Source organism: Balaenoptera ricei, chromosome 3, assembly GCF_028023285.1.
Source record: "Balaenoptera ricei isolate mBalRic1 chromosome 3, mBalRic1.hap2, whole genome shotgun sequence".
NCBI classification, from domain to species: domain Eukaryota; kingdom Metazoa; phylum Chordata; class Mammalia; order Artiodactyla; family Balaenopteridae; genus Balaenoptera; species Balaenoptera ricei.
Genome location: NC_082641.1, coordinates 118,296,976 through 118,317,879, shown reverse-complemented (window position 1 = coordinate 118,317,879; position 20,904 = coordinate 118,296,976). Strand labels below are relative to the sequence as shown.

The window sequence follows — 20,904 nt, the reverse complement described above, 5'->3', positions numbered from 1 at the left end:
AGCTCAGGAAAGGACTGAGCTGACTTTCTCCATGTGATTTTTATACAATCACATGTATATGGAATTAGTAGCCCTCTTGGTGCATCTGGGCCCTCAACATAGAGAAGATAAGACAGCAGGTTAACCAATTTTAATGGAACCAAAAGATTATACAATGAAATTTTATATACATTCAAAAAAAAAAACATCGTGCAACATTTTTGGAATTGTAGAAAGCGAGCAGTGGAGAGCACATCCTTGTGGAGATTATTCTTGGGGCTGGAACCAGAGATTAGTATTTTGGTCTTTTCACTTCAACCCTGCAATAGAAAGAGAAATGAGCATAAGATCAATATGCTAAGCAATTCTCACCAGTCTCACAGAGGAAGAATAATGCTGCTCACCCATCGGCTTCCATCTTCTTCCTCTTCTCAATGATCTGCAAAAAGAACAGTTATAGTTGATGGTTATGCTGCCAGTCTAAGCTCACCTGAGACCCAAGGCTGACCTCTCTCCTACTTCCATGGCTCTCCGACCCCCTGCCTGTTCCTGAATCTGTGGGCCAGTATCTCCTCCCAGCTGTAGCCCTCCCACCCAGAACCAGTCCCACTTACCGCACTAATCTTTTTCCATTGGCGATCAAGCTCTGCTTTGTCATTGGTTTCCTTAAAGCGCCTGGTTTTACGTCCTTCAGACATCTTGATGCCATATTGAAATGCAGCCCTGAGGGAAAAAAAGGGCAGCTGAGGGAAGAAGGCATCCAAGGTTGAATAGCAGTAGCAAGGTGTTCCCAGGAGACCCGGTGAGCAGAGAACCGATTTCAGAATGTTTCAGCCAGACTACACCCTCTAACCTGCTGTGGGCTAGTCCACCCCCACCACCATCCCTCTCCTCACTCTTGGCTGTATTTAGTACCAAGACTCACTTGGGCAAAGCCTCCTTGTTGTTCATATACTCGCTGTATTCCTCCTGGGTATCAAAGTCCCAGCGGCCTAAAGGGCCTTTCTTGTTACCCTGTTGCCGGACAGAATGGGGGGCGGGGAAGGAAGAGATGTCAGTGGAAAGGAAATTTTAGCCCTTGATGAAAGCCAGGCTCTCCCATAATCCCAGGTTTTATCATTCATAAATCCTACCCTAATAAACAATAATAAATGTTAACTGTGTACTTACTATGTGCCAGGCATCATTCTGAACACTAAACATGTATCTTATTTAATTCTCTCAAAAACTCTATTAAGAGAGAACTATAGGGCTTCCCTGATGGTGCAGTGGTTAGGAGTCCGCCTGCCAATGCAGGGGACACGGGTTCGTGCCCCGGGCCGGGAAGATCCCACATGCCGCGGAGCGGCTGGGCCCGTGAGCCACAACTACTGAGCCTTCGCGTCTGGAGCCTGTGCTCCGCAACGGGAGAGGCCGCGACAGTGAGAGTCCCGCGCGCTGCGATGAAGAGTGGCCCCCGCTTGCCACAACTGGAGAAAGCCCTCGCACAGAAACGAAGACCCAACACAGCCAAAAATAAATAAATAAATAAATAAATTTATAAAAAAAAAAAAAAAAAAAAAAAAAAAAAAAAAAAAGAGAGAACTATAGATCTCTCCATTTTTCTAGTGAGGAAACTGAGGAAAAAGCAGTAAAATAAGTTGGCTTGGTCACAAAACCAATACCTGGCAGAGCCAGGGTTAAGCAAGGCTCCAAGATAGAATTAAACCATGCTATTAAGCATTGCAGTACAGAGAAAACAAGGAAAAGTAGATGACACTTCTTCACCCTTAATGGTGTTAGTGTTTGTTGGTGTTTTTGTTTTTGTTTTAAGGCTTAGAGGAAAATGTCAATCCTGGCTATAATAAAACTCAGTTTGTTTGTTTGTTTTCCAGTTATTTTCTAAAAACTGTAATTGCTTCTTCCCTTTCTACATGTGCACTAAAGGCCTGCTTACGCCCTAGGATGGAAATCAAAGCCTGGCACTTTACAGAAAATAAAAAGAAATATATTTATGGCCCTATCTCATTTGACTTTGTACAGACGCTTTAAAACAGTTAAGCTGCCCACGACCCCACAATGCTGCTACTCCTATTGCTGCAGCTGAAGGAAGATGAGGCCCAGGAAATGAAACAGATCATTTGGGAGGAGGGAAGGGGATATGCGCTAAAGATTAACTGTCCCCATCCATCCTTCCAGCTCCACACCTGGTCCATCTTGCTATAATCCACCTCCTCGTCACTGTCCACAGCCATGTCATCCATCCTAAAGAGAAACAACAGTTAAAGAGATGGTGCAGACCCAGACTCCTATGGTTCATGCAGAAACCTACCCACTAAGAGGCTATATGCCTAGGAACAACCATCCCTCCTAGGCCTCCCACTCAGAGCCTAAAAGAATACTTTATCAAGTAAGACGTACCCCTGGGTCCCAACAAATCACATTTCCATCTCACTCCCCCTCCCCCGCGACCTTGTTCTGCAATCACCCCAGCCTCCCTTCTTTAACAGAGTCTCACATACGTGGCTGGGTAGCACTCAGCATAGCTGTTGGACATGCCAAAGAAATCACCCAGCTGCTTCTTGTCCTCTGGCTTCTTCAGCATATGCTATGTTAAAGAAAATAATTCTACCAATAGCAGGAAAACTTCAAGCAGGAAGGGCCAAGGGCTAGACGCTCCAACATGAAAACTCTAAGGAGAGGGCTATGAACGTGAATGAGTCCTCTGAGAAAGGGGAAAGTCATGACTTCAGCCTTATCAAAATTCAGCACAAAAGGGAAAGAGCAAGATGGGGGCGGGGAAGTTGTGGGGAAGCAGGGAGGCAGGTGGAGTTGGAATGAACACACTGAAATAAAGGATATGATTCAGTGCCTTCCCAGCCAGCAGATCCAGCAAACTTTTCATTGATCGACTTGATCAGCTCCTTGGCAGATCCGGGTCCTGGGTGAAAGAGAACTCTGTTCAGACTTTGAAATAAGGAACTTACAACCTCTTCCCCACAACACACTTCCCACCTGTGCCTTTCACAACAACATTTTTTAAGCAACAGAACCCTTTAGCTAACAAAGTTTTAATAAAATTCCAATTCAAAATGAGCTACTCTGCTTGAGATGCACTAGTGTGCTCAGAATACTGTCCACTCAACCTGCCCCACGTCCTCAGAACCCCACAGCTGGGAGAATTATATCAAACAGAGCAAATATGCCCTGCCCTTGCCCAGGAAGACAGACAGAACTCCAGACTCATCTTCTGTCTATTCCATAAAGCAAGACATGGATCTTCCGAGAACCCAGAACTAGGAAGTCCCCCAGTCCCACCCTTGGCAACTCTGAGTTCTGGGTCAGACTCTCAGCCCAGAGGAAAGGAGCACTGCCAGAGCCAATGCAAGATGCCATGGGTAAAACTCACCTTTGTCAACATCCATGGGCTGGAAAGAAAACAGAAACTAAAGTGAGTGTCACCAGGAGGGATGCCCACTCATCTCTCCCTCAAGTTTGAATCAGTTCCCTACCCTACCCCCTGCCCCCATTTCCAGGATGGTTCCTACCCTGGATTAATTGACCCAGTTGCTGCTGTGGAAGCCATGAGCCACCTATATAACAGAGGGGTTCTGTACCTGGCTGGGCAGCCACAGAGATGGGCAGCTCCTCCACCTAGTGCCCGGGACTACATCTCACCTCATCGTCCACTTTTGGCTTCTCAAAGTAGCTGTGCCTCTTCTTCTCTTCTTCTCTCTCTCGGTCCCGCTCCCGCTCTCGATCGCGTTCTCGCTCTCTGTCACGGTCTCTGTCTCTCTCCCGATCACGCTCCCGTTCCCGGTATCTCTCCCGCTCCTTGTCTCGAGGTGTCTTGGTTGTGGAGGGCACATAATCCCCAATGTCTTCAAATATACTAGGAAAACAGAGATCCCTAGATGACAAAGTCACACAAACTTCCATTTCCCCCAGCCATTTCTCCAGATTCTCACACCAAGGCCTCCCCGAAATGCCAAAGACAGGAAACCCAGAGGCCCTTCCTCCCTTAGATCAGGGGGCAGGGGCTAGGATACATACTTCATGTCAGCCTCAGGAGGTTTCTTCTCTTCCATTTTCCCTGTAACATAAAGAGAGGAGTGAGGAAGACACTCCTGAGTTATTTCCCACTCAGCCTCACCACGCTCTTCAGTTCTCAATGCCCTTTTAAACATCTTCTGTTTAAAAGATGGGACAACAAAAGCTACCCCATACTCCCCCTCCTCAAGCCTCAAAACTGACCACTGCTTCCTGGGTGGGTCACGCAGACAGAACCTGGATGTAACCATCCCTTGCTAATGCTCCACTGCTCCCATTTTTCTCTGGTCCCCAGGAGCCTCCCAATGTTCTGGAAGCTCCAGGAGACTTTGGTTCCATCTCAGATGCCCCTCCAGGGGTAAGGTTTCTCTCCCTAACTCTCCAGATTACCTTTATCTTTCTTTTTGAGCTTCTTGTTGCGGGTACCCTGCCTCAGGTAGGAAAGGATCTGGGTGAGCTTGCTGATGACAATGTCATTTGTGGTCAGTGTCGTCTGGGCCTGAAAACCCCCAAGGAGCAAGAATGTTATCCCACTGAGCAGGACTCTCTTCATTTACTCATTCATTTACTTAACAAATTAACAAATTAAAGGATAAGTGAGAATTAAGTAGGTGAAGACAGGGAAAGGAGGTGTTGTAAAAGGATATTCCAGACATATGAAACAGCATACAAAGGCCTGGGTCATAAGTGAATCTAGTACGTTCAAGAAAGCCAGGATGACTGGAGAACAAACTGGGAAGCATGGTAGAAAACGGCTGGAGAGGCCAGGAGTTACAGAGCCTCACAAGCCATGATACAGATTTTGGCCTTGGGCTTCCCTGGTGGCGCAGTGGTTAAGAATCTGCCTGCCAATGCAGGGGACACGGGTTCGAGCCCTGGTCAGGGAAGATCCCACATGCTGCGAAGCAGCTAAGCCCGTGCGCCGCAACTACTGAGCCTGCGCCCTGGAGCCCGCGAGCCACAACTACTGAAGCCCGCACGCCTAGAGCCTGTGCTCCGCAACAAGAGAAGCCACTGCAATGAGAAGCCAGGGCACCACAACGAAGAGTAGCCCCCGCTCACCGCAACTAGAGAAAGCCTGCGCTCAGCAACGAAGACCCAATGCAGCCAAAAATTAATTAATTAATTAAAAAAAAAAAAAGATTTTGGTCTTTCTCCTAACACTAAGAAACCATCAAGGGACTTCCTTGGCGGTCCAGTGGTTAAGAATCCACCTTCTAATGCAGGGAACACGGGTTCTATCCCTGGTCAGGGAAGTAAGAGCCCACATGCTGCGGAACAACTAAGCCCTTGTGCCGCAACTACTGAGCACGTGAGCCACAACTATAGAGCCCGTGCACTGCAACAAAGATCCCGCAAAACTAAGACCCGATGCAGCCAAAATTAAAATAAATATTTTTTAAAAATAAAGAAACCATCAAAAGCTTCTAAACCGGGGGCAGGGCGCATACGGGAAATCTCTGTACCTTCCTCTCAATTTTGCTGTGAACTCTTTTTTTAAATTTATTTATTAATTTATTTACTTCTGGCTGCACTGGGTCTTTGTTGCTGTGTGCAGGCTTTCTCTAGTTGTGGCAAGTGGGGGCTACTCTTCGTCGCGGTGCGTGAGCTTCTCTTTGTGGTGGCTTCTCTTGTTGCGGAGCACGGGCTCTAGGCACGTGGGCTTCAGTAGTTGTGGCTCGTGGGGTCGAGAGCGCAGGCTCAGTAGTTGTGGCGCACGGGCTTAGCTGCTCCGCGGCATGTGGGATTTTCCCGGACCAGGGCTCGAACCCGTGTCTCCTGCATTGGCAGGTGGATTCTTAACTACTGCGCCACCAGGGAAGCCCTGCTGTGAACTTTAAACTGCTCTAAAAAATTGTCTTAAAAAAAAAAAAAAAGACAGTAGTGAAGGCAGAAAAAAAAAAAAGCTTCTAAACCATGATGAGAAAAAGTCATGTTGTTAAATGATCACTTTGGCCATGTGTGAAAATGATAATGGAAAAGGGAACAGAAAGATGTGGGGAGTGGTAATGGCTAAAGAGTACAGGGTTTCTTTTTGTGGTGATGAAAATGTTTTAAAATTTATTCTGATGCCGTTTGTACAATTCTATGAAAATACTAAAAGCCACTGAATTGTACACTTTAAAGGGGTGAACTGTTTGGTATGTGAATTACATCTCAACGATACTAAAAATAAATAGAATATTGGAAGGGAACCAGAGTGGAAGTGGGGAAACCAACTAGGAGCCCCTTTTAATAGTTCCAGCAAGAGATGATGGTTTTTTTTTTTTTTTTTTTTGGCCATGCCGCACAGGATGTCGGATCTTAGTTCCCCAACCAGGAATCGAACCCATGCTCCCTGCACTGGAAGTACAGAGTCTTAACCACTGGATCACTAAGGAAGTCCCAAGAGACGATGGCTTAGACTGGAATGTTATTGTGTTATTGGTGGAGATAGAGAAAAGTGAATGGATTCAACTGAGATTTAGGAGGTTAAAAGGTGGACAGGACTTGGTTAAATGTGGTAGATGAGGCTCAGGGCAGAAGTGAAGCTGATTCCCGGGTTTGAGGCTCACATAGCAGGCTCTCGGGGCCTGGGTCACTCACCTCCATGGTGGGGCAATCAGCTTTGCTGCGGATAAGAGTAGTGGGGATGTCAGTGTCAGCATACTCGTCATCCAGGTCTACCACATAGGCCATGCGGCCTGGAAGAAACAGCTCATTCCGCTCATATGCTTTGCTCTTGAAGAGCATGCGGTAAACATTTCGGCCTACAAAAAGAGAAAGAGCAGCAAGTAGCCAGTGAGAAACTTCTACAATAACAGCCTCCGTTTACTAAGTGGTTACTCTGTGCCAGCCACCATGCCAAGTGTTATGCATGCTTTGCTTCATTCAGTCTTCACAACAGCCCTGTGAGGTGATCATTGTTATCTCCTTTTAGCTGATAAGAACACTAAGGCTGAGAAGTAAGTGATTTAGTACCACTTAAGTCATATGACTATTGCCAAGTCCTATAGCTACTAAGCGACAGGACAAAAGAACGGGACTCCGGCCATTTAACTCCAAAGCCTGAGCTCTTATCCACCCTTCCTACATTGCCTTCTCAAGGGCACTATGTGCCTAGCATTGTATTAGGCCCTGTGAGGAAGAAGGATGAAGTTTAAGGTAATACTGATGAAGATGGGAAAAAATAGCTCTACTATATACTCAGTGTGATAGGCACGTTGCATGTATTATTTCTCTTCGTCCCAGTAATCCCATGAGGTGAACGTTAACCCCGTTTTTGCAAGTGGACAAACAGGAGCTGAGAAGTTAAGTTGGTTGCACCCAAAATTACATGCTTAGTGTGACTTCATTACAGGATTCAAATGCAGGTTTCTGAATTCTGAGTTTTTAATCATCAACCATGCTACCTCCCTTAATGGATAAGCCCAAATCTGAAAGAGCTTCCAACCTAACTGAGGGGACATTAGTAATATATATGAAATAACTAAGTCTACATCTGAGTTCTATTACAGTATTTTGTGGGAACTAGCTGGTTTGGGGACAAAAAAGAGATAAAAGTACGTTGAGGGAAAGGGGAAGCATATTCCATCCAGAGCACTAAATTCCTTACAATTCCCCTGGAATGCAGAGCTACTAGTGTGGAAATTCCGTACTCACCCAAACGTGTTTTAAATTCAATTTTATTTTCAGGATCCTCATCTTTCCTGAAAAGACAAAAAGAACATTTTTGCTAAATGTGTTCCTACTTTTGGCCCCATCTTTCTAAACTCTCAAGCTCTCCCTGATGTATACTTACTTGGTTTCCTTCTGGGGCTTTTCCATCAGTTCTTCCTCCTCTTTCTCTTTGCTGGCAATTTCAGCTCGTACCTAACAGGAAAGCAATTAAGGTTTAGACATTTATTCACTTTACATATCCTTACTGAACACCATTATACCACACTGTGCCAGGAACTAAGAACTCAATACTGAACAAGACAATATAGTCCTTGCTCTAATGGAGCTTATAAAAAGAGAGACAGACAAATTAAACAAATAAACAACAAAGTGTGATAACTGTTGTAAGTAAAACAGAAGAGCTATGCAAGGGTGCAGGTAGTGGGAGGTGAGGAGTGGGGAGACTTAACAACACCCAGGTGATCAGGGAAGGTTTGTTTCCCCAAGAAGATAAAACTGAGGCTGAGACTTGAAGGATGAATAGCAATTAGTCCTACAGAGGGTGCACCGTTAGTTCTTCTACATGGTCTGAACTAACAGCAGTCTCCCTCCTCACCCCAAAAGGCACTTATAAGAGCATTCAGCATGCTAGTATTACTCTCCATCTACCAACCAAGGCTCACCTTCTGAAGCAGAGCAAAATCCAAGCCTTTCACCAAATGGGTGTGTTCCATGTCACCACCCAAAAATTTGGACTCCTGGATCAACTGTCGTCTCTTCTCTGCAGCTGATTTGTCCCTGTAGAATGAAAGAGGCCACATAAGAACCATCCTTTGTGGGTGGCAAGTGCCTCTTGAAATGGCTTGGCATGGGGAAATGGCTTTCCAGAGCAAGGAAAATGTGAGGAAGAATTCATACTGCCATTGTATGACTTTGCAATGCTGAGGGAACCATGCCCTGGCCCACTCGGTACTCACGCCTCAGCAGTGGGGCCCACAGCCCTGTAGTTAGCTGTGGTGCTGATCAGCTCAGTTTCCTCATAATCTTTGTTCACTCCATCCCGCCGTTCCTTGGCACGGTCCCGGTACTTCTCTGCTAGTTCTCTTTCTCTCTCAATTTCTTGTTGGCGAAGTTTGGCATAATAACTGTGACCAGGGAAAGGCAAATGTGTAAGGCTCAGCAGAACTGTTCCTGCCTGTTTCCCTACACCTTCACCCAACTCTCTATGCTGAAAGCTCATATATGTCCTCATAGAACTGCTGGCCACCTCTTGATATTCCTCAAAAGCAGAACTACAGCATCTTCCAGCTCACAGATACACTGTTCTAATGCCACCATACTATACTCCATCTGTCACTTCAGAATCCTTTGATGTCACCTAACTCTACATCACCGAGTCTCTACAAGTATGAGACTTTTCCATACGGCAACCAGGAAGTCTCTGAATTTTTATCACGTTCCAAATTTCACCTGAAAATATGTCATTCCTTGCCAGTCCTCCTCAAGAAGAGAGAAAAAAGCAAAGTACCAGGTCTTGGAAGCTTAGTATCATATAAATAATAGCAATGACAATGATAATGACGGCAGCCAAAATTAACTGGGTGGTTACTATATGCCAGGCACTGGTACTAAGTGTTTACATGGACTATCACAGTTGATCCTCATGACAACCTGATAAAAGTTATTATCACTATCTTGATTCTACCCATGAGAATATTGAGGATTAGAGAGGTTAAGCAAAATGCCCATGGCATCCAGCTAGAAACTGGTAAAGATAAGATTAAAACACCACAAGCTGACTCCAAAGCCCTAAACAGCCATTCTAAATATCATTCCTCTCCACTATGAAAGCAGAGAATCTCAAGACGAGAAAGGAAAACCTCAGTCTCTTGCCTCATAACTAGCCCCTCCTCCTTTTCCCTGAACACTATCCACCATAAAACCCAACACTCCTCCATCCTTCCTTTACCTTTTCTTTTTTCTCCTTCGTGCAGCTGGATCTTCATCCTCATTGTACTCCCTTGGCATCCTAGGAAAGAAAGAAATTCACTGATTGTGAAATATTGCCACAGCCCCAGAAACCCCAAGAAGTAGCTATGAGGACTGAAGAAAGGCTTAGAATACTGACCAAAGCAAAAGGTGACCAGTTTCAATCAGGCAGAGATCCATGTCAGTATTTGTAGGTGAGTGGTTCTCAAGCTTTAGAAAGCATCACAACCACCTGAAGAACTATTAAAATTATATATCCCCAAATATCTGCCCTAGAATCTGAGTCAGTGGGGCTGGAATGGACCCAGAAATCTACTTATTTAAGCACCAGCAGCAACTCTAGTACAAATGGTCTATGGAATATACTCTGAGAAAAAATGAGATCCCCATGGGACTTCCCTGGTGGTCCAGTGGCTAAGACTCCATGCTCCCAATGCAGGGGGCCCAGGTTCAATCCCTGGTCAAGGAACTAGATCCCACATGCCACAACTAAGAGATCACACGCCACAACTAAAAATCCTGCATGCAGCAACTAAAAGATCCCGTGTGCCACAAATAAGACCCGGCACAGCCAAATAAATAAATAAATATTTTTAAAAAAACGAGACCCATACAGCATCCCAGTCTTTCCTGGAGCTTCAATCTCAAAAGGCAGAGAATCAGAACCATGGACCTCAAAAGAGAACTAGCTTCCCAGTTCCTAAGATATCTAGTTCAATAAATTTTCCATAGGAAGGAGATGGGAAACAGATTGGATCACCCCAGAACTTACTCATGGTGACGTGACTTAGAGGGTGGTGCAGAAGTAGGTGCAGCCCTTGGGGTCATGAGAAGTTTCCTGAAGTCTTCATTAGTGAGTTTTGATCTAGAGGGCGAAAATTTTAAAAATTAGTACCCAGTAAGAATTGGAAAAGGAGTATGTAAAATATATGGTTCACTTTACTAGAAATCAGTGAAATACAAATTAAAACAAAGAACATGCCACTTTTAATGCATCAGAGTGTTAACGATTAAAAAGTTTGATAAATTGGACTTCCCTGGTGGCACAGTGGTTAAGAATCCACCTGCCAATGCAGGGAACATGAGTTTGAGCCCTGGTCCGGGAAGATCCCACATGTCGCGGAGCAACTAAGCCCGTGTGCCACAACTACTGAGCCTGCGCTCTAGAGCCCGTGAGCCACAACTACTGAGCCCTTGTGTCACAACTACTGAAGCCCGCGCACCTAGAGCCCGTCCTCTGCAACAAGAGAAGCCACCGCAATGAGAATCCTGCGCAATGCAATAAAGAGTAGCCACTGCTCGCGGCTACTAAAAAAAAACAGTTTGGGGGCTTCCCTGGTGGCGCAGTGGTTGAGAATCTGCCTGCCGATGCAGGGGACACGGGTCCGAGCCCTGGTCTGGGAAGATCCCACATGCCGCGGAGCAACTAGGCCCGTGAGCCACAACTACTGAGCCTGTGTGTTTGGAGCCTGTGCTCCGCAACAAGAGAGGCCACGATAGCGAGAGGCCCGCGCACCGCGATGAAGAGTGGCCCCCACTTGCCGCAACTGGAGAAAGCCCTCGCGCAGAAACGGAGACCCAACACAGCCAAAAATAAATAAATAAGTAAATAATAATTTAAAAAAAAAAGAGTTCAGTTTAAAAAAAAAAAAAAGAAGTTTGATAAATCAAGAATGAGTGAGATGCTGGGACTTCCCTGGTGGCACAGTGGTTAAGAATCCGCCTGCCAATGCAGGGGACATGGGTTCGAGCCCTGGGCCGGGAAGATCCCACATGCTGCACAGCAACTAAGCCCGTGTGCCACAACTACTGAGCCTGTGCTCTGGAGCCCATTGGCCACAACTACTGAGCCCGCATGCCACAACTAATAAAGCCCGCGTGCTTAGAGCCCATGCTGTGCAACAAGAGAAGCCACCACAATGAGAAGCCCACGCACCACAACGAAGAGTAGCCCCTGCTCGCTGCAACTAGAGAAAGCCCACACACAGCAACCAAGACCCAATGCAGCCAAAAATAAATTAATTTTTTAAAAATTAGAAAAAAAGAATGAGTGACAGGGACTTCCCTGGTGGCTCAGTGGTTAAGAATCCGCCTGTCAGTGCAGGGGACATGGGTTCGATCCCTCGTCCGGGAAGATCCCACATGCCATGGAGCAACTAGGCCCATGCACGACAACTACTGAGCCCGTGCTCCTCAACAAGAGAAGCCACCGCAATGAGAAGCCCGCGCACTGCAACGAAGAGTAGCCGCCGCTCGCCACAACTAGAGAAAGCCCACGCGCAGCAACGAAGACCCAATGCAGCCAAAAATAAATAAATTACTAAAAAAACCCAACACAGGTGGCAAAGTTGTTATAAAGACAATATAACACCGATTAATTTTAATATTTTAATTCACAAAGCAATGATGTATTTTACTCAGATATGAATGTGTGTATACAAATGCATTTAAAAAGAGTAGGACAAAAAGATAAGTGTAAAGAAGGTAACGGTGGTTACCTCTAAGAAAGGGGATGGAACTGGGGATGTTATCAAAGACAACATTACCCTTATTCTGATGTTTTAATTTTCTATAAGAATTAATTCCTATATAATGTGTAATTAAACATCAATTTTAAAAACTAGCACTCTCCCTGCCATAATTTCCCCTCTAATATTCTTATGCAGTTGGCCTGATCCAGTTAAAGTTCACAAAGATAAAGAGGCAAGCGGTATGATTTTTTGGTCATCCTTGCTGACAAGACATTCAGAATTCTTTCACCACCACCACCACCACTTTACTCATTACCCAGCTCATTCCCATGGTTCTACATGAAAACACTCACTGGTGGAAGGAGTGAGGATCGTCCACATCGTGGCCATCTGGGGCCAAAGGGTTGGAGAACGGCTCGCCTAAGAAAAGGAATTGATGTTAATTTAATCAATCTCTTTAGAGTCAGGTCTTGTGCAAAAGTTGGGGATCTAGTAGTGAACAATACAGATGTCTTTTCCTGTCGAGTTGCTCACAATCTAGTGAGGAAGAAAGGCAAGAACGTCGACATTGACAATACAGGGTAACAAGTGCTGAAGCAGGAAAATACAAGGAGCTATGCGAGTTCAGAGGAGGGGGCCCCTAAACCAGCGCTGGAGGATCAGCAAAGACTTCTTGAAGATGACACCTAAGATACTACGCGAAAGATAAATTTACGGAACCGAAAATTAAGTGACGGGGGCTGGGGGTGGTTCACAGATAAATCTCATCTGTCGTGGGTTGGGGCAAGGACAAGATTGAGGGACAGCCTGGAGCTGCCCGGCCTCGCTCGGGGCCCAACTGCTTCGCCAGGCTCCAAGCGTCACACTCCCGGCCCCCCTCCACCTTCGCGCACACAGCCGGCTTAAATTCTGAGGCCAAAATAACGCGCCAAGTGTCCCGAGTCCCGCGGGGAAGAAAGGGCAGATGACCCGAGGCTTACTATCTCGCTCCGGCATTTCGTCCGCGGTGTTTCAACCCCAGCAACGACCGAGGATCCACAACAACACGCCAACAACAGGCAACTCCCCACAATGCACCTCAGAAGTCCACCCACAGTGCCTTTCGTGCCCCAGCTTTTCCGCCGCAACGGAGGGCGGAGAAATCCGAGTAAGAGTTGACCTGCAATGCTTTTATGGCATTGGCTAAACTTGGCCCCGCCCCTTACGTCAGCCAACCTATCCCGGGGCTGGAGCGTCCGCGGCTGGTCTGATAGGATCACTTGGCCGGAAGGTCTAGGGCGGATGATTTGGTACTAGCTCAGATGGCGGCTGCCGCAGCGAGTCGGGGGATCCGTGCCACATTGGGCCTCCGTGAGATTCGTATCCACTTATGCCAGCGCTCGCCCGGAAGCCAGGGAGTCAGGTGAGGCGCGGCCCGGTGAGGCGGGCGGGCTTCGGGGCGCCGGGGTCACGACCTCGACCTCCCGGGTGTTTGAGGAGGCCTGCGCCCACAGCGCACGCACGGTGCTCTCTCCGGCCCTGCAGGGACTTCATCGAGAAACGCTATGTGGAGCTGAAGAAGGCGAACCCCGACCTGCCCATCCTAATCCGCGAGTGCTCCGATGTGCAGCCCAAGCTATGGGCCCGCTACGGTGAGCACAGGACGCCGGGGGCCTGAGACCCCGGTGGAGTAACAAGGGTTCGAGAAGAGAAAGGGCCGCCCAAGGTCACACAGAAACCTGTACAGGGACTGAATTCGGACTTGCTGTTGACCTCGTTGCAGATAAGGAAATATACATTCGCAGGGTTACAGGATGCTTTGTGTCCCAGTAACATCTATGTGGAGGCGGGCCCTGTCCTGCATAGAGATCAGGAGCTGTCGTTTTTGTAATTCAGAACAGGCTTCAGATAGGGGAGAAGGGATGCTGGTCCAGTCCATCAATGTAGGTCCTTCCAAATTGTGTGGTCAGTGCCGGTCCAGGTAGAGTGTGAGAATCTCAATAGTAAAAACCTAAAATAATGACTGTGTTGAGCACTTACGGCTAGGCCCTGTGCTGAGTGCTTTCCTGCCTAAATCTCATTTAACCTTAATTAATATGAGGGGTGGATTCTTTGGTTATTCAGCTAGGATGTATAACAGGTTTGAGCTTCTACATCTGTTCCCCCTTCCCAGACTGCACTTCTGCCAGACTTCCATGGCTGGCTCTTTGTTATAATTCAGCCTCCTCAAAAAGGCATTCCCTGGCCAGGTATGTAACATTGTCCCTTTACCCTATTTAATTTTACCACATACTTATTAATATATTACCTATGTGTCACTTTACAATTTGAAAATTACTGTCATGTTGCCTGACACATAGGGACACACAATAAATATTTATACTTACTGAATAATGGTATTTTTAATCACGGCTTTTAACTAAACCTCGCCCTAGGAATGTCTGGGGGACGGCAGGGAGTCACACCCAAGGCAGATCCGTTATAACAGTGGACAACTGCAGTATGCCATGCACTAAACATTGTTTGGAGGAGGAACAAAGGTTTTCTTTCCAAAAGCCAGTAGACTAGAGAAGGAGATGGACACAAATAACTTTAGTTTAGAGGAACAATGGGAGCCATTGAATGGGCACCATTAAAACGCAGGCTCATGTAATACACTGCTCACAATGGTTAATAATAAATGCCTACCATGCCCCTTAAAACGTCCCTGAAACACTTTCCTTCCCATTATGACTGCCCAGAATCAGCCGAAATGCTACTGCCCTTCCTATCCTACCAAGACTGTAAGTTGAAGACAGAGACCTTTTATTATACTTTGGTAGCCCGTACAGTGCAGAGTGGATACTTAATCACATCCCTCTCTCTTCAGCATTTGGCCAAGAGAAGAATGTCTCTCTGAACAACTTCAGTGCTGATCAGGTAACCAGAGCCCTGGAGAATGTGCTAAGTGGCAAAGCCTGAAGCCTCCACTGAGGATTAAGAGCAAGAGCCCCAGAGCCTGAGCTCTGCTGGACTGAGTACAATGTGGAGAAACGTGTTCTTCTGTTCTTTATAAAGCTTGTGCTGAAAATGCTGTCTCAGGATGTTCTGTTTCTCATTCCACCAACTACCCCTTATTGTGCAATCAAATGAGGCAAAGCAGTTGAATATAAAAATAAAACTTATTTTATTCCGTCCCATCAAAAGCCACCAGCTGCTGAAGCAAAAAAAAAAGAGAAAGGACAAGAAAAAATGAGATTCTATGGACCCAGATTAAGTAGGCCACACTGAGTTCCCTCTGGTCCTCCCGCCTGGACACTGCTGGGTAAAACTGGAGAAGCTGGGATCCAGAGATCTTGGCTTAGGCTTAGATGTGGGAGCAGAGGGCATGACGTCATTATGGTTCTAAACCTCCCAAAGGGGCTCTGTGGGCCAGGAAGATGGGGAGTGGGGGAGATGGGGAGTGGAGTACATGACTTTGAGAAGTCAAGTCACCCATGAAGAGCTGTCTGCTGGAGAGCATGCACACGATCCTGGAGCTGTGCCACCTCCTCATGCCTTTGTAGGGCCTGCAGCCCTGACTGCTGCAAGAAGGCCTGGGCAGCCTGAGAGCAGGGAAGAAAAGGATTCAACACTGGGTCCCTCAGTCCTAACACGCAATTACCACAGTCTTATGGGTTAGCCCACCTCTTCTTGGAAGAATGCATTCCCAACAAGAGTATGGAAGTTCGGAACTGGAGCCCACATAGGCTAGCCAGGCCCAGAGAAATGACTATAGTTAAGACTGGAAGGAAAGGGGCCATGGTGAGACCAGAGGCTTCAGAACAGAAGGATTGGGGACTAAGGCCAGAAACCCACCCCTGGCTGATAGAGGAACAGCAGTTGCAGCAGCTCCAAACTCTGGCCTACTACTTCAGTGTCAGAGAAGGCCAACATGTCCAGCAAGGAGGAGAGCAGGGGCCCTGGCCATAGACGCTGACAGTAAGCAGGACCTTTCTCAGCAACGTTGCACAGAACCGTGAGCACCTGCAGACAGATACATGTACACAGTCCCCACAAACGATGAAAACCAAAGATTTTAACCATAGCTTCTATGGAATGCTGACCACATGCCCAGGCACTGTGCCAAGCACTTTTATATGCATATTCTGTAATCCCCTCAGCCACCCTCAGGTAGGATTACTATTCCCAATTATAAATGAGGAAACTGAAGCTTAAGGTGGTTAGTTGATTTGCCCAAGGTTAGTTACTAGTAAATTACAGTTTAGGGACTCACACCTAGACTGTCTGGATTATGACTGATGGTCTGGCCCTGAAGCCATCCATACCACACCACCTGCCAGCTCTCAGCTAAGGGTACTTATGAGGGCTCAGGGCTGCTCCCACTGTTTACACTTTGGCCACCAGACCTTGGGCTCAAGTGACCCCAATACCTACCAACACGCTCACCACATTAGATACAGACAACAAGTGCAAGAGGGGCTCAATCAGATCCAGGGAGAGCAGGGAGGTGCAGAAACTAGGACTGTTTGCTGGAAGGGAAAATGTCAGGGTGAAGTTTCTCCAACTGGGGCATGAAACCAACCCACTCCCAATCCTACCCACCTCAGCCCAGGCCATGAGGAATTATTCCCAGTATCTAAAGGTCCAGGCCTAGGCAGATTATGGTGCTTACCAGTGAGGTTGTTAAGGAGCCAGAGGCCCTCAGGAAGCAGGCTGGGCTGTTTCTGGAGGAGGAACTGCAGAAGGATAAATAAGGCTGCCACGACACGCTCATCTCGGAGCTGCAGTTGCCCTCCCACAGCCTCTGCTGCTGCCTCTGTTAGCAAGTTGCTTAGACACCGAAGCACAGGGCATGCCAGCTGCAAAGACGAGTTAGGGTTCAGGTTTAAGGAGGAAGAGGCAACCTGCACACTGGAGCAGGAGCTGAGTAAAAAGAAAGGTCACCCAGATGTTGACCTGTCCTCGTCACCTACCAGCTCCAGTCCTGCATCCTCAGTTCTCTGGACAGCCCCAGCCAAGTCCAACAGCAGCAGCCCCAGGGTGGACAGAGCGCCCTGGGTGATGAGCAGGGCATTGTTGACCTGGCTGGGCAATAGGAAGCAAGTAGTCACTACTCGGTCAATCCTACCTTTAAGGTGGCAAATGGCCTAGGTCTGTAGGTTTCCTGAGCTCCAAGAAGAGAGGACCATAGAACAAAGAAAACTCACCACAACAATTCCAGAAACCAAAGTTCAAAAACCTGAGTGTCATGGAAGGAAGCCCCAGGGGAGGTTTGTGGCACTTTCCCAATTGGCCTATTACCTGCAGATGATGTAGTGAAGACACCAGGCAAACTCCACAGCTACTCCAAGGTTCAGCTTTGGGCCAGGTTGCAACAGCTGCAGCATATGTTGGGGGAGAGTGGAGCCCAGGACAGAGCTGTCAGTAGAAGCAGAGCTGTGAGTAGGAACCACAGAAGGCAAGATGCCAGTCACTCTTCCCAAACCCTGAGAGCAGGTGGGAAAGCGTCCAAACCCAAAGCTCTTCCCAGTCAGGCACATGGAGTTGAAATGTGCAACAGCTTTGGAAACAAGACTCGATCAGGCATCAGGGGCTACACTACCAAGTAGGTCACACCTGCCTACACATCTGGAGACTCAGTTTTACTTACGGGATGATCTTCTCTGGAGCTTCCTTAGCCTGCAGAAGCTGGGACAAGGCATATCCAAGAGCTTCCAGCACAGTCAGATGGGGAGACTAGAAGCAGACAGAGTAGGGATCTGACTCTGGAACCTAGGCCATAAGATTTCCTGAGACTTTCAACCCCTTAGCACAGGGCAGAGGCTGGAGCTGCCTACCCAAAGCAGGTGGGGCATGTGGAGAGACGTGAGGGGAGGGGTGCCCAGAGAGGAAGCAAGGAGGTGGACACTTACCTGGATGCAGGCAGCCAAGGCTGGAACAATGCCCTGTGGCAGGAGCTGCCTTCTCACAGCCTCACTCTCCACAATCAGGTTACCCAGTGTATACAGACAGAGCTCCTGAGAGCGGGACAACAAAAGCACTGGGCTTGGCCTGTCTCAGGCCGGGGTGCGGTAGGGGTGGGAGTGGGGAAGCTGGAGCATACCTGTCCTTGAGGATGTGGGCACAGGGGAATGGGAGATGATGGGTGTGTGTATGGCTGGGGGCATCAGGAGAAACAGGTTTTCCTCTTTTGCCTACCTGCCAGCTCAAACTGGACCCAAAAGCACAATTTTTAAATCCAACCAAGAACAAGGTAGGAAAGGGCAGGGCTTACTATAAAGTCTGAGCTGTGACCGGAGAGGTAGGTGAGAAGGTAGGAAGTGGCTGGCAGGCAGGCCTCAACTACTGCAGACTGCTCAGAGTGAGAGAGCTCATGAAGGCACCGAGCCGCCTCAAGCTGCAACAGGGCCTGGTTGCTGGTCAGGAGCCCGACTAGGGTCCGAATGCTGCCCTCCAGCCTACATGAGTGAGCACCAGAGCCCTGCTCAGCCAGTGGCCCATCCCCCCCACACTCCTGTCCACCCCTCAGAGCCCCAGCCACACACTCACACCACCCACACTGACCTGATGAAGGTCTGTTGCGTCTCAGGGCGCTGCAAGCCTCGCCGAAGGCTGACCAGAGCCCCCTCTCTCTCCTTTTCCTCTGTCCCCCGCTGGGCTAACCGCAGGAACTGCTGGATCTGGAGCCCAGGGCAGGGAGAAGAGAGATGGCAACATATAGTTGCCAGAAAGCAAGGCATGAGTTCTGCTCTGCCCACTTCAGCTGTGAGCCCTTCAATATGGCACTATCTCTAGAACTCGTCATTCACACTAATATGGCCAATAAGTGCCAACCTTGCAGTACAGTGGACAGAAGAGGGAATCAGAACTGGGTTTAATACAAGCCCTGCCACTTACGCTACAGGGGACTAAACCCCAGTTTCTTACCTGAAAAATGGGCATAACATCTACTCTGCCTTTTTACTGTGTTATTTCAAGGATAACATTTAAACCTCTCAGCCTGACATAACCTATCCCTCTAGCGATTCTCCCCATGCAACCGACACTGCAACAACACTGCACATCACATGACGTGTTTTTTAATGCTTCCAAGCTTTCACATAATCTATTCTTTCTGCCTGGGATACACTCCCCAGGTCCTCCACTTCCTTTAGATTTCTGCTCTCACTGCCTCTGGGAAGTTAGCTCTTTCTGGTTCCCTTTGGAAGACTCAGGGGTTTCTATTGTGCCTCATGTTTCCTTCATGACAGGTAGGAGCACATCTGACTCCTTCAATGGGTTGTGAACACGTCAAAGAAAGGGACTCTCTTTTCATCTTTCTGTACCTCAGTACCCAGCATAGGTGCCTTGGTATAAAGTAAGCACACAATGAATAAATGATATAACCTAGGTATAAGTGCTTTGTAAACTATATATGTAAACATAATATAAACAGGGGATGCCCAATGCTTGCTGAATGAATAAATGAGCTGAAAGAAATTCTTTCGTTCACTTATTCCATAAATACTGAGCATCTACTATATGCCAGATACTGTATAGGCATCTGAGTTTTCAATGATGACAAATAAGATAAGGTCCAGGTTCCTGTGGATTTAAAGTCTAGTTGGAGAAACGGTAACAAGCAAACAATTAGTATGATTAATACTCTGCAGACCCACTTTAGATGCAGCAAATGCAAAGGCCTTGAGACAGGAAAGAGCCTGGTATATTGTTCCAAGAACTGAAAAGAGGACAATTTGGCTGAAATGAGTGAACTGATAAGGTTGGAAGTAGCAGAGGTTAGACCATGCTGGACTGTGTAGATCACAGGAAGGATTTTGGTCTCTGTGTTTTTAAAAGACGCATCTGAATGATGTATAGAGAATTAACTTGAGGAGGCAAAATTTCTGCAGATGACCTGTTAGGCGGCTGCTGTTAAGTATTCAGAGAAGAGGGTGGTGGCGATCGTGATGGCAACGCCATTTAAAAGACTCCACAGCTCTTTAGGAGATAAAAAAAAAGGGGGGGGGGGCTAAGACTTGATGTATTGATGTGGGGATGAGGGATAGAGTTGTCGAGGATGATTCCCTGGTTGCCGGCTTGGCCCACTAGACGGAAGGAGGTGTTGAAGGGACCGCGTTCAGGTCTGGGGGCGGACCTCGAGTACAAGAGAAGGTATTTGCCGCTACCTGGTGTGGATCTCACCAAGCACCCTGCCCCCTCACCTCGGCTTCCCCGAAGATCATGGCCACACATCCCTCCTCGGCTTCCTCCAAGGCTTCGTCTCTCAGCAGCCTCTTGCTGACCAGCTGCTGCTCTCTCCGTGCCTTCCGCAGTGCTGGGAGCAAAGGAGCCGCTTGATCATGGGAGGGGCACCCAGGACCCAGAACCCATCTCCAACCCTGGAAGCCTCCTCACCCCTACTCCGACCGCCATACCCTCATCCTCCCGTGTTCCCTCGCCCGCCCGCACCTGCCTCCCGCTCCCGCCGGCGGCACCGTAGCTGCTCCACCCCGCAGCGTAACGGCTTGAGGCCGCCCCGCTGTCGGCTCCACATGGTGGAACGGGAGTACACCTGCACCACAGAGCACGCAATAGGGCCCAGCCGTCTAGAACATGGTACGGACTGCGCAGCCGCAGCGCAGGGCGGAAGGGGAGGTGCCAGTGGGCGGGGTATGAAGTGAAGAGAAGGCGGGGCAGAACTACGGGAAGCGACCACGGGCGGGACGGGGCGGGACGGGGCGGGGCGGGGCGGAGCGAAGCGAAGGTTAGAGGAGGAGTGGGATCTCTAGATGAGCGAATTCCAGATAGCTGCCCCTCCCCGTGGCCTCCGGCTTCTCGGCTTCCGATCTAGTAA

At 48.0% G+C, this 20,904-nt stretch overlaps 3 protein-coding genes across 4 annotated transcripts; 1 reads left to right on the top strand and 2 right to left on the bottom strand.

The window, feature by feature from the left end:
• Positions 1-115: 115 nt before the first annotated feature.
• Positions 116-13,210, bottom strand: IK (IK cytokine). The gene is made up of 20 exons (XM_059917264.1): positions 13,088-13,210; positions 12,461-12,527; positions 10,409-10,501; positions 9,617-9,676; positions 8,625-8,792; positions 8,331-8,445; positions 7,790-7,860; positions 7,651-7,697; positions 6,595-6,758; positions 4,399-4,507; positions 4,012-4,051; positions 3,637-3,850; positions 3,368-3,386; positions 2,821-2,899; positions 2,481-2,561; positions 2,166-2,223; positions 905-993; positions 594-702; positions 384-418; positions 116-299 (listed from the first exon to the last, which is right to left on the bottom strand). Exons 1-20 carry the CDS (start codon positions 13,101-13,103, stop codon positions 272-274), a joined length of 1,662 nt encoding a protein of 553 aa, XP_059773247.1. The 5' UTR covers positions 13,104-13,210; the 3' UTR covers positions 116-271.
• Positions 13,211-13,353: 143 nt separating this feature from the next.
• NDUFA2 (NADH:ubiquinone oxidoreductase subunit A2) lies at positions 13,354-15,156 on the top strand. Its single transcript, XM_059917278.1, has 3 exons — positions 13,354-13,509; positions 13,632-13,738; positions 14,956-15,156. The coding sequence occupies exons 1-3, from the start codon at positions 13,409-13,411 to the stop codon at positions 15,045-15,047; spliced, it is 300 nt and encodes a 99-aa protein (XP_059773261.1). The 5' UTR covers positions 13,354-13,408; the 3' UTR covers positions 15,048-15,156.
• Positions 15,157-15,228: 72 nt separating this feature from the next.
• Positions 15,229-20,682, bottom strand: TMCO6 (transmembrane and coiled-coil domains 6). 2 transcript variants are annotated; one of them, XM_059917266.1, is made up of 12 exons: positions 20,520-20,682; positions 20,273-20,385; positions 18,633-18,748; positions 18,343-18,526; positions 17,981-18,085; positions 17,719-17,804; positions 17,370-17,486; positions 17,042-17,153; positions 16,741-16,927; positions 16,503-16,597; positions 15,924-16,091; positions 15,229-15,670 (listed from the first exon to the last, which is right to left on the bottom strand). In XM_059917266.1, exons 1-12 carry the CDS (start codon positions 20,602-20,604, stop codon positions 15,557-15,559), a joined length of 1,482 nt encoding a protein of 493 aa, XP_059773249.1. In that variant the 5' UTR covers positions 20,605-20,682; the 3' UTR covers positions 15,229-15,556. The 2 variants fall into 2 exon arrangements, with proteins under 2 accessions (XP_059773249.1, XP_059773250.1); XM_059917267.1 differs by lacking the exon at positions 17,981-18,085.
• Positions 20,683-20,904: the final 222 nt, after the last annotated feature.